We start from the raw sequence: 16959 nt of genomic DNA on the forward strand, positions 1-16959 counted from the left end.
TATCTGCATAATTTTGGACACTTAATTGTACTGTATATTTTACAGTCCAAAGCAACAAATGGGAAGGTAGTGTAACCCAGTTTTACCTTCAGGTGTCATTAAATTGTAAGGCTAGGAATTTGACATTTGTTCCGCTAATAAGTGAAGTAAATTTGAAGTGTTAGACATATTTTGCATTTATTCATTACCGTTTATAGAGGCTTTTCAGATTCAACCCCTAAGTCATAGTGTACATCATTCTGAATCACTTTTTGATTAGTATCTTCATTAAAATCCATAATGATTGGCAGAATTGTATTATGTATTTTGGTTAATTATGTGTTTGAGGCACTCTCATTTAAAATTATTCTAGCCTGCAAATAAATTTCTGTGCAAATCCAGGATTTATTTTTGATACAGAATAAATCTTTAGAGTTAATTAATATACATCTTAATAAAATGTGAAATTCTTTGTTTTTTCATAAATTAGAAAGCCAAGAATGAAATTAAAGCCATTACAATAAAAGTACTTCTATTTCGATGTTACTTATATCCTAAAATAGACTGTGGGTAAGTTGCTGTTAGTAGAGTTAGGTTAATCTATAATTCCAGTGCTATAAAACAGTGAAGATACATTTTACTTCCTTTGTCTTTGTATATCTTAGAAAATTCAAATGACCAGAACATTTGAAAGTTCTGTTTGCTTCTTGTTCCCCACACAAAACTGTGTTGTGCAGGATGTCACAGCCTTTAAATATGCAATTTCAGCTATAAGTAATGAGTAAGCATCTGAAATACTAAAATGATAGAATATTCTGGTTTTAAAAATCAGTGTTCTGTGCATTTAAAGAGGAAAATGATGAAAGGAAGAAACATGAATAAAGTCTCTTGTAAATCTGTTCCTTTTTGTGTTTTTCACCTGGGGATGGAGGATGGGAAGATTGCATACTTCACCTTGTAAATCTTGCTGGTCAAACCAGAATGAGAATTTTAATATGAAACTTGTTAAAATTTACATACTGGTTTTGGAAATACATTGTAATTTTTTTCTGGTGAAAAAAACAGTAATTTTATTTTTTATGTTTCAGACTAATGGTATCAAAGTTAAAAACAAAAACAGGAAGAAGAACTTAAAAGATTCAAGGGTGAGTAATTTTTTAGCTGCTTACTACAAATAGGTTTTTTTAAATTGCTGGAGCTCAGATGTATAGAGGCTGTTTTCTGAAATACTCTGTGGAGGCTCATTCTTGAAGTAGTTTAATGCTGTTAAGACTCAATTAATACAGTTCTGTTTTGTTAAAATACAAATTTTTCAGTATAAAAGGTATTTCTAAACTTGAAAAAGAAGTTATTTATTAATAACTTTGTCACTGACTGGATACCAATACCTTCAGTCTATTCACTGTCTTAACTCTGAATGACTTTTGATTTTAATTTGCCGTATGGGAGAATGTGAATACAGTACACTGACTGCGCTGTGTAATTAATACTTTCTGCTCCGTTTCATTTTGCACTGACAAATAACAGATTTGCAGAAAGACACTTTACCAGTCATCTTGAGAAAGAAAGAAAAACATGTCTTTACACCTCATGAAATAGATCTGAAATTATGTCTTTAACTTTTCTTTTTTGATAATTTTTAGGGGCATATCAGTGACTGAAGATGGAAGTGTTCCATTTATTGCTCAGCAAAATCTATAAAATACTGAACAACAACTAACAACATTTTTCTAAGAGTAATATTCTGCTTGAAACTTACACTGTCTTTTGCCCCGCTTTTCTAGGATTTCACTTTATTGAAAGCTTCAGATACTATCTTCTTTGTTCCCTCTGTGCCTCCACTTTTTTCTAATTTTACTAGAATTTCAGGAGTAAATTTAAGATTTTTCCTGTTCTTATCAGTCATTTTTTTTCTTTTTCTGAATTAGATGTATATATACAAGTCTGTATATTTATAAAGTTATTAGATAATAAATTAAAGGACAACTAAAATATTTATAATGGTGAACATAAAAATAACATGTCAGATTGAAACCATGAGGAACTAGGAATAAGTCAGATTTACTTGTAGTAAAATTATTAAATCTTGAAGGTTCTCAATTGTAGAGATTCCTAGAAAGTTGGTGCAGCCCAGTGGAAACAAGTTATACAAAAGTCTTAACAAATTGAAGCTGTAATAATCTTTGGGTTTTAATCCAAATTAAAATCGGGCACATCTAGGATTTTGATAAAATTGGTAAATAAAGAGGGAGATTGGGCTGAATATCCCAATTTATCTTTTTAAAATAAGTTCTGAAGAAGAAAGTAATAATTTTAAGAGTTTTCTTGCTAATGGCTTAGTACTGATAATTGTACTTAAGTTTTGTGGTTCATCATACGACCTTTGAACATGAGTAAGGTTCAGTGTAAATAAGTTACTCATAGTCAATACAGTGGATCATTTTGCATATACTTTTGTGAGATTAAAAAAATAATCATGTTTTTAATTAGTCTATTTTAGTATTATCCAGTGGAGTTAGTACAGCACCACGAGAAGAAGATAAGATATTTATAGAAGAAAATACTTTGTAAGTACTGTCATGATCTTTGCTTTTAGTGTCCAGACACCAAAGTGCTTTGCAGGTACCAGAGAAGACAGTGCCTTGTTAACCCAGACCTGGTGTTTCTATTGAAGTGGTTTTGATATGAGCTTGTATAGAGCCGTTACTTTTCTACTTCTAGGATAGGTGTAAGGGGCATTAGAATTTTAAAGATCTTAACATTGTAGGAAGTTACCAAATGGTTGCCAGGCTGCAGCCCAATACATCTTCTAGGCCAGAAGCAATTCTTTCAAGTAAGGTGTTACACACTTTGTATTCCATTTTAATGTAGCAAGAAATTAGTTGGTAAGTTTGTACGTACCCAGTCAGTCACAAACTCAACTTTACCATCCACACCATGTCAAGCAGGTTGTGATGATGGATTGAGGTAATCTGTAGTGCATTGCTCAGAATCTGTGTGTTAATCAGGAGTTAAACTCTTGTATTCTGAGCCTGGTTTTGTTCTTGCTTATAGATGTGAAAGCTGCTAGCAGGAGCCAGTCTTATTAGTATTAGCTAGTGGCAAGTCAGATAATAAATTCAGTCATGAAGTATTTTGTGGATAGCATTTATTCTACTTGTTAGAAAAAAATTTGTTGGGGTATATTTTTTAGCTCTATGTAGATACCATATACTGTTTTCATTATATGTGAAAAATAAAGTTACTTTGAGACAAGAATTACTGTTCATATGCACTATTTATTTATCTTTCTTTTTGATGCTACAGAGATTTTACAAATCCTTATGAACCATTTGTAATCCCAGAATATCTTCGAGGGCAATTAGAGGAATTTGAAGCTCTCTGTGACATTTCAAATAGTAACAGTTATCAAGGAGTTATTGATAATAACCCAGATCAAACCTGTGAGAGCTTATATGAGTAAGTATATATTTCTGTGCTTATTACTTCATGATTTTTAGAAGATATTAAGTCCAGAATTTGAATCCTGGTGGTTTGGTATATGTGGGTATGTACTAATGCTTTGAAATAGTTCCATGCTTTTAGTGAGGACAAACAAGAGTATTACAGAATTTTTATGCTTGGCTGGAACACCAGCTTCCAAATGATTGTTCTGTAGTAGTGACATAAAAAGGCCTCCAACATAGGCCTTGAACCAAAGCCTGAACTCCATGCCTCTAACCATAGTTGTCTTCTGAGTGAAATTTCCTGACCAGCATCATATCAGCATGAAATATGACCATGGTAATATCTTCTGAAAACTATAGATAACATACATTTTTGGACCCTGTTTCCTAGAAGACAGGAACTTTTTGGATGTACCCAGGATCCTGGTGAAATCTAGGTGTGCCCAAGTGAAGTGAAGTCAGTCTACCAGATGTTTCCTTACCCCTTTTTTATATGATTTATTTGATAAACTCTATAAAGGCAGGACCCCCTCACAGCAAAGATGGAGACCTCACCTATGAGTGGACGCACTGCGTAGGACTGCCCAGTTGCTGGGAGAGGTTCTCTGATCCTTCACTGTGATGGGGCTCCCCAGCTGAAGCATGGATCTGGATGATTGTGAAGTATGAGGGCAATTGGTGATGTATCTTTCTTAATCACCATAGCTAACTTTATGTAGTAATGATCAGGTGTGTTACATTGCTTAGTCTTTTTGCTGCTTTAAACTAAAGTGAAATAAGCTTATCTTTTTAACTTGGTGTCTGTGTCCTTTCTGTTGACCCCATCAGTTGGCAAAGCAAGTTGTTCTAAAGGTTCTTTGCTTTTAAGTAGCATTGTGAAAATAGAACCTGTGAGATATGACTTTAGAATTACATGAAAAAACTTTGCTTAATAATGACAACTCTTTTTTTTTTTTTCTTTAAGATATTTCTCTCAAATCTTGGAAGAACATGGCCCTATGGAAATTAATAATGAATTACTAGTTGGGCAATATGAACATTTCCCTGAAGAAGCTCGAAAAATTTTAGAAGATGAAGGTGGTCTGAAATCCTTTCTTCTGAAATCCTTTCATTTCATTATGGTGGATAATCTTATTGGATTAAGAAAACATGCAGTTTTTATTAAAGAAGATACAAACAGAAATGACACAGGAAGTAATGAAGAAGAAAATGATATAGTCTGTGATGTGCAAGAAAATTCTTCCCAGAACAACCTACAGTTAAATCCAGATGCTAAGGAATTCAAACCACTGTCTTATCCTAAGCAACCCTATATATCATCTACTGACTTAACAGTAGCAAGTTATGGGACTCCACAATATTTGCCCTGGTTTTCTACTTCATGTAAATCGGTGCCTTCTTTGTGTAGTCAGAACATTGATACCATAGAAAATGAGTCATCGTTTCCAGATGTTTTACTAAAGTGCTTTGATTCTAAAAATCCTGGTATATTTTTGCCTCAGGCTTCCTGGAGTTATCAATATGAAAGAATATTGCCAGTGCCTTCTCAAATGCCTGTCACGTCAAATATTGCCAAGCAACCTAGTTATATTTATGCTGATCATGTAGCTCATCAGGATAATGACAAATCAGCAATTTCAGACAGAAAATACGTCTTCAGCAGTTCCATACCAAATGAAATACAAACGTATGAAGACCTTCAGTGCCATCTGGATAACACATTTTACGAAGACAATTTTGCTATTGCAGATAGTACAAATGAAGCCGAATGTGGTATACAGGTTATTAAGATGGAAAAAGAAAGTAGAGGTGTACCTCTAATGAAAAGCAATCCTCATACAAGGATGATAGCTGTTCAGGTAAGAAATTGAAATGAAATAGTTACCTGAGAACTTTTAAGTGATAGATGTCAGTGTCAAGCACTGGAAAGTGCAGCTCCTTTTTGAATGGTTTCTTTATGACTTACCAAAGGGTCAAATGTTGTGTAGAGTTTTAAGAGCAAATATTCAAATAATATTCCCAGACACACAAATATAAGGGATCTTAAAAGTAGTGTTATTTTCTAGTACTTAGCTCCCAAAGAAAGACCATTAGTTGGAAAATACTAAGGTGTTTATCAGACTGGGAACTTCCTTAGAACTTGCAGTTTAAGTTGCTGTTGCTAACACTTTCTACAACTAGTCTTGTTTTTCATTTGTAATTCTTTAGAGGTGGTCACTGAATTTTGCTCTGCGTGAAATTTTCACAGATCTTTTGTCCCAGGATCAAAGGAGGGAACTGGTACATGTCAGTTTAAACTTTGGTTTAGAGGTTAAGGAAATTCCTTTGGTGTCATCATTTTTCTTTTTGTAATTAGTTCAGTGGTTTGTTTTAACTTCCGCAATGTTTGAGGATTTAGATAGCTTTTACTGGCTGATATTTCCCTTGTGGTTTTACTGTGGTGGCTCAGCTGTAAGGTGAGTTCAGGGGGCAAACTTCCTCACGTTTTCCTTTCCCTTCTGAAGTAAGAAAACCTGTAAGTTTTCTCCTACAGGCAGAGAAAACATTGCTGAACACCCAGAAAGGAGCAGGGCATACAGCTGAACAGATGATGGGCTGGAGCATTCACTCTTTAATGGTACCCCAGTGTTAGATCAGCATACACCACTTGTGAAAACACACTTCATGTAACAGAGGGAGACAACAGTCACATCCACATTTGTTACAGAAAACATTTTGGACTAAGATACTGGCTTTTCAGAGTTATGAATATGGCAGTTTCACAGATCCATTTATGAGAGATTATCCAGCATGCTAGAGGGACTGCTGGGGAGGAGTTCCTTATCTTTGTTTCTTGCTATTCAGGGAGGAATAGCTGTTTATAGCTGTAAGATAAATAGCTGTCTTTTTATTACTGCTTTCTAAATTAGGCAAATGTTAACATGTTGGGGGGGTTTTCCAAACTTGTTTTGTGTATGAAACTTTTTCTTCACTTCAAATCTTTCCTGAGCAGTTGCTGAAAGTTTTCTATCAGTCTTGGCTGGTGCATTTGATCACTTGGCTGACTGGGCTTTTAAAATGGGATTTCTGTTTGGTTCTTGAACACCTGCAACAAAGGTATCAGAAGAGGCAACCGTTTTCGATTTAGTGAATTCTGGTTAGCAGAGATCAAAAGGTCACTAAGCAGCAGATATGTTTCTGTTTGCAAAAGTGTGGTAGAGCAAGGTGTTTAATGTTATGACTGTGATTTTTAATAGCCTTTTAGAATGGTGACATCATAAACTGGATCTTTAATGTCACGATTATATTTTAAACTTCAGTTCTTTCAGTAAGTCTTTGATGGATGGTGTTAGAGGAGAACAAGCAGGGACAAGAAAGTCCTTGAGTCTAGTTCCTTCTGTGTAGAGGCACTTATGTACTAGATCTTGAGTTTAGGAAGAGCCACAAAACACAGCTCCCCAGTGAGCTGTCAGACACTGTTTTTGCAACCTTTAAGTTTTCAGTTATTTAGAGCACAGCCGTGTTTAAAGACTCGGAGAACTGTTCTTAGTATAAACTCTTTCATAGTCGGTTAAACTAGGGAAAGTTCATGACAAAAAAAAAAGTGCTTTCGTTATAGGTTGAAGTCCATTTCAGAAACACTTGCTTAACTTCTTTTTACATTGTAGATAGACTTACTTCATAATGTAGTTAGATTTGTAAAACTATAGGTTAGGTACAAAAGTTCCAAAATATAGATGACCTATGAGTTGCATGTATAAACTGGAAAGCTTTTTAATCAACTAATGTTTCTTTGTATTCTAGGTAAATCATGAAGTAGCTGATAGGGAAACTAATACCTTGCCTTTTCATCCATTTGAAATGCAGCAAGTAAGTTACCTGCATGTTTGTGTGAATATCTCATTAAGAAGGTTAAAGGAATGTCCAAAAATTTAGTACTGAAAAGATAAAGGTTCTCTGAAAATGACATTTTAACAGATTTTTTTTTTTTTAAATTTTAATTTGTTTGGTGGTGTGTTTGTGGTTCAGCTTTTTTTGCAGGGTATGGGGCAGTGTTCTCCCCTCTGCTTCAAGTTGGGCTGTATTCTGTGATGTTGTTCTTGGAAACTTTACACAGGAGGTTTTGGAGCTTTGTTCTGTAGCTGTTCAGATGTTGGAGTATGTTTTAGGGAAGTCTATTTCCTCTACAAAAATCTGGTTTGATTTAAATATTCCATTTGGGTATAGAGACAGCTCAGACGGATGTTAATGGCAATCTTGCATCTGTAGGAGGAGATAAAAGTAAAAAAATGTGGTCTTCCAACTAATCATGTTCCATTTGTGGTCAGACATGAATTATCATTTCCTGAGCTGGATTGAAACTGTTCTGCAACTTTCCCTTAAACACTGGCCCCTCTGCCCCAACCAACTGACAAACAAAAAAAAACCCCACCCCAATCACATTCAAGATTTCGAATCTCAGCTGACAGCAGACTGTTCCTTTTAGACGTTATGAATGTTCAGTGTCCTGTGGTAACAGATATTAGATTGTTTCTTACAACTGATTTATTTTCAGGGAGATATTCTACGTATGGAAAAAGAGCATCATGTATTAAAGGAACAACTTAAAGAAGCAGAGGAAAAATATGAGCAGTTACAAAGCCGAAGCTCAGAGGAAATCTGTGCTTTAAAAGAGCTTCTAAAGAAAAGTGTTGAAGAGACTGAGGTAATGTTTTTATCCATACACAGTGGGACGAACTGCAGTGGCTCACAAGATTGGTTGTAACTGATCAACAGTATTTTTGAAACTTGACTGGTAGTCCTCATTGCTGTGAAGTCTAACTGCAAACTTCACAATCCTTGTGTGTCATCTTCCTTCAAACACACTTAAACATGTGGGATATTGGTTGCTTCCATCTAGTGAATATGTATTGGTTTTGGTTCCACCCTAGCACAAAAAAGCACCACACTGCTGACTCTTTCTTCCATCTTGATAGGTTGGGTTTGCTAACAAGGCTTTATTTCCTTGAAAATGTCTGGGAGAGGTAGTCCCCAAACAACACTATCAGCCTGTTATCACTTTGACTGCATTAATTTTATAGTTAAAGCTGTAGATGCTACAGGCTACCCATCTGTCCACATGAAAAGGAATTTTTCCATTTAAAAAAAGAATAAATTCAGGTGAAAGGAGAACCATCTCTCCCCATGCCCTCTCTTTCATAAGATGGGGCCTGTCATTGAATCTATTTCATATATTATTTTCATTACAATGATGGGTTGGAGTAAACTCATGTACTGCAGCTTGGCACCTCCTGAGTTCTAGCTTCACCATTGGCTTGTGAGTAGCCTGGCAAACTTTCATATAAGGCATGATGGAGTCTCACATCTTTTTTCTGTATGAATATTTGGTAAAAATGTGAGCTTAAAAAGTTTTGAGCTGGAAGCATGGCAGTGTTTATGGTGGATGAACTTGTCCATGGGCATTGTAGGATCTTTTTTAAAAAATACTCTTTTTAGAATTCCCAGTGATGCATTGATGCTACCTTGTTTTTTTAAGCAGTTATGACAGCCCTGAGATTCACTGCTGTCTTGCTCCTTATGAATTGTAATTTCCCAGTTGTTAGTACTGATACAACAGTATCAGTACTGATTTCTGAGCTGGATTTTGAGTTGGATTTCAGTATGTATTTCTACATGACACTGTGGAACTGGGTTTTTTCTTTTAGCTGACTGCGAAACAGGGTTGTAAGTACTCTGAAGCTGTGTAAATGAGGTGTTCAGATGACTGGCAGAAAGTATTTATGAATGTTGCCAATGCTAAACACCTGAACTAAGAGTAAATTAAGCACTAGTAAAACTCTTACTGCAATTTTCACTGGCTTAGCTTTTGATCGTGTGCCAGCAATCCGCTGTAACTTGCATTTGAATAAATTAGTATTTTCAGAAATAATGTTTTCTTATTTTCTACTTTTAGGTATCAAAGAATGAACTGGATTGGTTTCATCAAGACTTAGAAATACAAGTGAAAAAATGGCAACAGGAGAAAAAAGAAAATCAAGAGAACTTAAAAGCACTAAGGAGCACAGCTAAAAAGCATACAGATACCAATGATAGGTACTAATTTTAAATACAGGGTTATATTACTTCGGTTTTGCTTTTTTTTTGTTTTTAAAGCTGCAGTAAGTGCAGTTATTTCTGATAGACGGTGGTAAATTTCAGTATCTACTGATTCCATGATGTATGCAGAGTGAAAACTCAGACTTGTTGCCCTGATTATGTCATTGTGAAATGAGTTAAATGCAGTTCTTGGATTAGAGCTGCTGTTCATAGATTCTACATACAATGTTATTTAACGTAATTAAAAAATACTACTCCTTCACTATTTAGGATCTTCCTGTGTTTTCCAGAATCCTTTAAATCAGCACTGCTTTTTCACTTTTCTCCTTCATGATTTACCATTGCTTTCTCAGTGTGTCCTCTACTGCATGATGATTAGCTTTAAATTTTCATTTCCATTTTCAGCCTTCCTTCTATTGTACAATCAGCTCAGCTGAACTCTGCATCTATTTTTCTTACAGGCTTTTTGTCTGTTCTGCCACATAGCCTATCTGAGGGTCACGCAGGGATGCATGTTTCCTTCTTTTCTAGTCCTGTTGCAGTTTTACTTGAATCTGAGAAATCCATAAGAACCACATAACTGCATGTATCTGTTGTAGGGTTTTTTTACCCATCCTTCACCCTAAAACAGAAGTCTGGGGGGATTTCCATGGAACTTAAATCAATAATATCAATGTACAGATCTCATCATGATCCTGTGTGCAGCAAACCCAGATGATCCCTAGGCAATGAGCTCTCCTGGCTATGGAGGAGCAAGAAGCAATTTGAATCAACTTCTACCATAGTCATCAAGCATCCATGAGATCATGTCACTGCTGTACTGGAAAATAAATTTTGTGGCAGTTAATGAAGTATTATCAGTAGCTTTCCCCAAAACATTCCAAAGACTTTAGAAATCTTTAACCTAATCATTGGCTGTTTAACTGGCTAGATGTTTTATTACAGTAATAGGCTGAAATAAGTACATGTCTGATTTTTTGGGGGTTTTTTTGCAAGTTACAGGTAAACATTTAAAATAGCTTCTAGATAACCAATGAAACTGACATAGCAATAATTTTTCTATTCAAATTTGACAATTCCTACTGTATTTTTAATGTTCTCTCTTGGTTTACAGAACTGAGAACTTCTGTCCTTGAATGCTGTTGTATTAGCTTTAGTTTAATAGTTTGAGCCAAATATCTCTTGAAAAATCATCAGCCTGCTTTTATATTAGCTACTGCTTAATTAGGAATACATTTAAATGCACTTACGGTATTAAACAGCATATAAAACACACCGATTGTCACTGTGGTTAAAAAGGAACGTGTTATGTATTTGCTAATGAACATTTTTCAGAACAAGCTTAATAAATGTTTCATTGCTCTAGGTATTCGAAGGCCATTGATGAGAAGGAAAAGCAGTATAATGTATATTTAAATACCTATCTCGATACCAGGTAAAACTCTTGTATCTTTCAGCAATGTTTACGTTTTTCTTCTGACTTGTCATTATTGGATTTGTCTGCTTCACTCTAGATAAAGTCCTAGAGAAAAACAAGTACTTCAACCTGTATCTATTATTCTAAATTAGTTTACTTATTATAAGTAAATATTATTTTCTTTCAGATATTTAGAATAATAAATACCTGGCTTTTCAGCATACTTTCATACATTTCCCGTGATTATATGATACTGTGTTTTAGAACACACATTAGAAGTTGGGTGTGGTACAGACATACTGAACTGTTGTATGTAGGTTTGGGTCTTCACACGCTTCTAGTCCCAAATGTACATTGTTATCTAAACATTTCTAAAAGTTACTCATTTGCACATAGTGTAAAGTCAAGGTTTCATTTATAGATACGTACTTTGTGTAGCTATACAGGCTCAGAACTCTAATACTTGCATGACTGTAGTAGCTGAACTCCTATAAGCTTTTTACGTTGCACAATGAAATGTGGTTAAGAAATCCCAAGGTCCTGTCTAGGGAGCCAGCAGTATGCCATATCTGAAGGCACGGTGTAAATGGAGATGTGTGGCTCCGAAGAAGAGAGAATAGCTGTAGAAAACCTCAAAAACGCCATAAATTTTAAATACTACTGTTGCAAATGTTACTCAAATATTTAACATCTTTTTATTTCACAGTAATAAACTTGCTAATGAGAAAGTAAAATTGGAAGAGCTTATAAAAAAGAGTCAAGATGACTGCCAAGAGTGTGTGCAGAGAGCTGTTAAAGCAGAGGTACAAACAAAAAATCTTAAAACACTTTTGCTAGAGCTTGGATCATTTGCACTGATAGTAGGTGGGGAATATGACTGGTGAAGTCTTATCTAACAGCTATTTTTAAAATAGCATCTAAAACTTTCCATAAGACTATATCAAAAGTGTTAATCAAATATTGAGAAGTGCTGTTCATGATGTTACCCTACAAAACTTTGCAGATCATTAAGGCACATTATTATTATTGACCAGTATTAAAAGCCAGAATTTGGGGCATATAGTATTGCCCCAAACAAAGTTCAGCTAGTAATTGAGTTTCATACGTATCCTTGTCATAAATAGATTCCATTAGTAAGAGTTAACTATAGGAACATAAATTCCTTGTTAAAGTAACTCATGGTTAGTGAATATATAGCTGCTGCTTTATCAGGTAGAATTAGAATGCGAAAACTTACTTGTGTGTTTCACTGAAAGGAGAAGAGTGCTGATAAGTATCAAGAAGTTTTTTCTAAAATGGTGTGGTTTTTACTGGAAATGTTTTGAATATCGTGAACAACCCTCCTTTCTTAAGAAGGGCTTGAAGGCTGTCTTACCTGCAGTAGAATTATATAAAAAGATTAGATTGTTGGTCCACATTATTCTTCAACTGTGCAGTATTTAAAAGACTGCCTTTAAGAGTATATGTGTGTGTGTATATTAAAAATAATAAATAGGTAGGACAAGTTCAAATGGAACATTTATGGAAGCTTTCTACTATTGGTTGAAGTGAAAGTAGCCTTTTTATCCTCCCAAAGGCCTGCCAGGGCTGTTACTTCCACTTGAAATTCCTCACCGTAGGAACTGTGTGTGTGTGTGTTGTACTCTGTATCATCAAACTGTTGTTTCGGATGCTTACTAAAATCTATTTTGAGGTTGTATTCCCTGTGCTACGGCAGTGCTTTTACAGCACTTTTTTCACACAGTTATGTTTTGTTACAGATATCAGTACTCAAGAACTGGAAGGAAACTGAAGTACGCAAGGTAAATGGCATAGCTGCCAATGCAGAAGCAAATCTCAAGATGTTGAAGTCCTTCAGCAGGTATGGAGAGTTTATACCAGAAATTTCAGTACTACTAGTTGCTAAATACAAGTAACTACTGAATATTTAGCCACGATTATTTAACTAGACCAGTTAGTTTTAGTTTTAATATAAAATCAGTATTTTAACTGATTTTAAGTTAAAATTGCTTCAAGTCTTTAACTGTGATTTAGTTGATAGGGAAAGGAACTGTTGTACTAAAACCATTGGTCTTAAGCTAAAATAATGGGAATGTTGGAGTTTAACTGAAAATCTTGAATACTTCAGCAGCTCAGCTTCCACAGCACCTAAGTTGAAGTCACAGATTGATTCCTGGGAAATATTTATTGCAAATATAAAGAAACAACTGGAAAAAGTAGAGGTAAGTCTTAATTTCTCTGAACAAGTTTTGAGTTTTGGAAATGAAAATAGAATAAATACCTTAAATAATTTTGCATTCTTTTTTTAATACACCAGTGGCTTGTCCTCCAAATACTGAACTGCATTTTTTTAATTACAAAAGGAATACACAGTTTTAAGTCCAGATCATTTAAGTATAGTTAAGTTACAATGAATATCTTCAATTTTATAAAGGAAAAAAAATGTCCTTTATACCCTTGCTTCAAAATGGGATGCCACATTAACAAGTGTAGGTGCTTGGTTCTTTTACATTTTTTGAACTTCAGAAATCCATACAACTTCCTTGAAAACAATAGAAAACTCTGAAAAGTTAAGATGTAAAATGTCTAGGCTGAGTTTTAAGAAACTGGAAGGGGTTTCCCAAACCCTTTCAAGCATCAATGCAAGTACTTAAATATCTATTTATGTTACTAGAGCAAATGGTAATCTTATGTCTCCATTTGAAAGGCCTGGTATCTTTGGTGTTTTGCAAAAAAGTAGTTGTGTTAATGCCATTTTAAATAAAGAGTGAGCTTTAGTTAATGCTGATGTGGAGGATCATTTGTTTTCCTTCTGCAGGCTGAGTATGAAGAAAAAGTTCAGATGGTGAAAAATGGTGTGCGGAACTGCCTCACTAAAATGGAAACTATGGATCTTCCTTCTCCTCCCAGTGTCTTAGTATGTATCTTACACTTGATAGCAGTTTGTTAAAAAGTTCTTTAAGTTTGCATCAGCATGGCTATCCGTTATAGGGCGTGTATATAAAGAATTTGAATACAAAGTAATCTGGCTTTTCATATGTCCAGGTAATTTTCAGAAGGAAAAGGTGACTGCAGATGAGTGTGTTCAAATCCACTGAGAAGCACATTCTCAAGTCCTTTGAGAGGCTTAAGAAGTTTAAAGTTAACTTAAAAATGCTTCATGTTTTGTCTGAATTGGGACTTCCCAGTAGCATCACATTCTACAGGGACCAGGCCCTGTTACACCAACATGTGTAACTGATTACTAATACGAAAATCAACTTCCAGTCGTATCTGTTACAAACTAGATGGAGTATAGCCATTTATGGAAATGCATCTGTAATGACTACATCCCAGATAAATGCTATTTTAAAACATTTTCTCACGGGCCAACAGGTCCACAAATGCTTTGCTCAAATCATGTCGGTTCCTTCCAAACCCTGTGATTGTTCCTGGTGCGAGGACGAAGTCAGTGTAAGTCAGTGCTCCTTGAGCAGTTTGTCAGCGTGGTGGTGGGCAGTGACCTGTGGCAGTGATAAAATACTTAGAGCCAAGCTAGCGGCAGTAGCAGTGCAACCAGCCTGCGTGCTGCCATTCACCAACTGTAAAAGTGAAACCAGGCACCAAGCTGGTGCCTAGTCCTGAAGAGGAATAGTGTTTAGAAACCATGGGACGTGGGACAGTTTGGAGTAAGGAAAAAGGGGTTCAGCTATATCTCAAAATAGAGGAGATAATTGCCTTAAGTAAAACAGATTCATACTGCACACACATATGAAATCCCTGAATTCACTGAAGATGCCACACGACTTTTTTATATATGTTCTCTGCAGAAAGTCATGGTTTTTTTGTTTTTGGTATAATTTAGGTTCAAGGCTCTGTTCTAATACTGTATATTTATGATTGTTACTACAGTTTTTCTGGATTTATGCAAGTAATAGTTACACTTCTGCTCTCCTGCATACTTTTTCTTCCCCACTATTTCTAGATATCTCCTTTCTACTCATTGGCACAGAACTGTTAAGAATATGTGATAACTTAATAGCCATCCTTAGGCTACTACCAATTTGCAGGTTGGGAAAGAGTGACTTCTCTTTCTGCATTTGGCACTATTTTTACTGCAGTAGTACAGTACTTTTAGAAGAGAGATCTGTAAGTCTTGCAGCTTTGAGAGGACTTTAATAGGCAAATACTGAATCCAAATGAAAAAAATGTGATGAAAACCCTTTTTCTACGTGTTTAATTCCTTTTAATTAAACACCTTTACAGAGAGGTAAAATACAGCTTCAAAAAGGCAGTAAAATAAAGAACACAGCACAAGAACCAGCAGATTTGACTATGAAAAAATGTAGAATTTTATTTCTATGTGTCAGAAAGCCACCTTCCTAGAGCAGTCAGGTTCTGAAACAAATAGGAGTCATGGGGTCAAACAACTGAACTTATTTTAAGTTCTTTCCATTTATGGAAGAGAGTCGTTAGTGCAAAAACAAGTCTTACTGGATCATGTCAGCTCTAAGTTTTTCAAGATGATGACTATGGCTGACATGTGTTTCTGTTTAAAAAAAATCACCCTGGATTATATATAGATTATATAATCTGTTAAAAGCAGTGAATTTTGTATTTTCAAATTGATGGTACTTATTTAAAGCAGTTCTGTTTCTACCACCCACCTCAAGCTATACTTCTGTACAACTTACAGCTGTCCAACAGCCATGCGTTCTGTAGCAAAGCAAGAGTAAATTAAAGGAACAGTTTGCATATGTGCTGTCCTACTTAATCCCATTTCAGACAGGTTGTCTATATGTAGTACCTACTAAAGAGCACCTTTGTGCAATATATTTACCTAGGGAAAGCAAGTTAAGATAAATTGATGTGACCTTCCAGTTTCTTAGCATGACCAAATGTGTCCTAGTTCACATTGCAAATGCTTGAGAGTTCTGCTAAATTTACTTTAATCGCTATTTTTCCTGTGAAATGTTTACTTCCTAGATAAAACAAGGCAGAACTCTAGTCAGCGATCCAGCCATCGTCATGTATTCCTCTGCAGCTGCACGTCCTAATTTACTTCCTGCATTTTCAAGTTCTGAAGATCAAGGTCCAGCACATGCTTCATCTAATACACAGACCAGAGTTAAACCAGCATATGCAAATTCCAGAGCTTGTTCTGCAAGTGGCGGATCAGTGAAAACACACTCCAAACCTCTGGAAGGATCATATTCCGATAAAGTTTCGGCAACTCATCCATCAGGGATTTCTGGAAGTAACACTCAGAATGTCCAGCCAAACCGGAACCACCGAGATGACTCAGCTATACAGCTGAGGCAGCCAGGACTTCCAAGCAAAGTGCTTCCAAAAGCATTTGAAAATATTATTGTGCACCTACAGAGTATATTCCCTAACTATAGCAGGTACCTGTTTTAATGAGTGTAATGTTGAGTAACAGAAGTTCTGAACATCCAGTGATAAAGTAGTAGATGGCTTCTATTTCATGTGAATAACAATATTAGTCGTTCCCCCTCCCTTTCCCGTTCAGTGAGGTATTCTGTAAGGGAACAGACCTGTGGTGTTGGCTTATGTGTGTTGTTTAGTCCAATTAGAGCCACTAACAAGTATTTTATTGTTTGGGGGTTTTTATGATTAAGGTAGATCCTAGTTATTGAGAGGTACTGGAAGGAGGTACTTGCCACAGTTTATCTGAGAAGTTAGTATCTTTTAAAGGCTTTACTGCTGTGAATCAAACGTGGAAGCTACAGTCTTCTCTAATGCTGTGACCATGATAACAGCCATAGTATTGCCAATCAGTAATTACGTCCTTTTTTTGTCCCTTCAGTTCAGACTTTATTAGCTTCATAAAAGATGCACAAAGAAGAAATGGGAATACATTGTCAGGTTTGAGTTTTGATGAAATTCTAAGCAGAGTGACAGAACTCATTCTGGACCAGCAAAGTAAGGTACTGTGGTCTGTGCAGTTGCTGCCTTTTCTACTGTGCATCTCTGACAGTGCAGCGCTGCCCAGAAAAGAATGCAGACTTTCCTTTGCTGTCAGACTCTGAAATATGAACCTGC

The 16959-nt window shown here is 35.6% G+C and overlaps 1 protein-coding gene across 2 annotated transcripts in view; it reads left to right on the forward strand.

Annotated features, from left to right (window-relative positions):
* The window catches only part of TTC3 (tetratricopeptide repeat domain 3), a 64097-nt gene that overhangs the window by 44737 nt on the left and 2401 nt on the right, over window positions 1-16959 (forward strand). Inside the window, exons 30-43 of one of the 2 annotated variants that reach the window (XM_074903707.1) lie at window positions 1068-1124; window positions 2470-2546; window positions 3286-3438; window positions 4390-5284; window positions 7209-7274; window positions 7960-8109; window positions 9358-9497; window positions 10867-10935; window positions 11624-11720; window positions 12678-12778; window positions 13046-13139; window positions 13736-13834; window positions 15883-16301; window positions 16724-16844. In XM_074903707.1, the coding sequence (XP_074759808.1) occupies window positions 1068-1124; window positions 2470-2546; window positions 3286-3438; window positions 4390-5284; window positions 7209-7274; window positions 7960-8109; window positions 9358-9497; window positions 10867-10935; window positions 11624-11720; window positions 12678-12778; window positions 13046-13139; window positions 13736-13834; window positions 15883-16301; window positions 16724-16844 (2538 nt within the window). The remainder of the gene's footprint in view (window positions 1-1067; window positions 1125-2469; window positions 2547-3285; window positions 3439-4389; window positions 5285-7208; window positions 7275-7959; window positions 8110-9357; window positions 9498-10866; window positions 10936-11623; window positions 11721-12677; window positions 12779-13045; window positions 13140-13735; window positions 13835-15882; window positions 16302-16723; window positions 16845-16959) is intronic. The other variant, XM_074903715.1, reaches the window with a different exon arrangement.

Source organism: Athene noctua, chromosome 1, assembly GCF_965140245.1.
Source record: "Athene noctua chromosome 1, bAthNoc1.hap1.1, whole genome shotgun sequence".
NCBI classification, from domain to species: domain Eukaryota; kingdom Metazoa; phylum Chordata; class Aves; order Strigiformes; family Strigidae; genus Athene; species Athene noctua.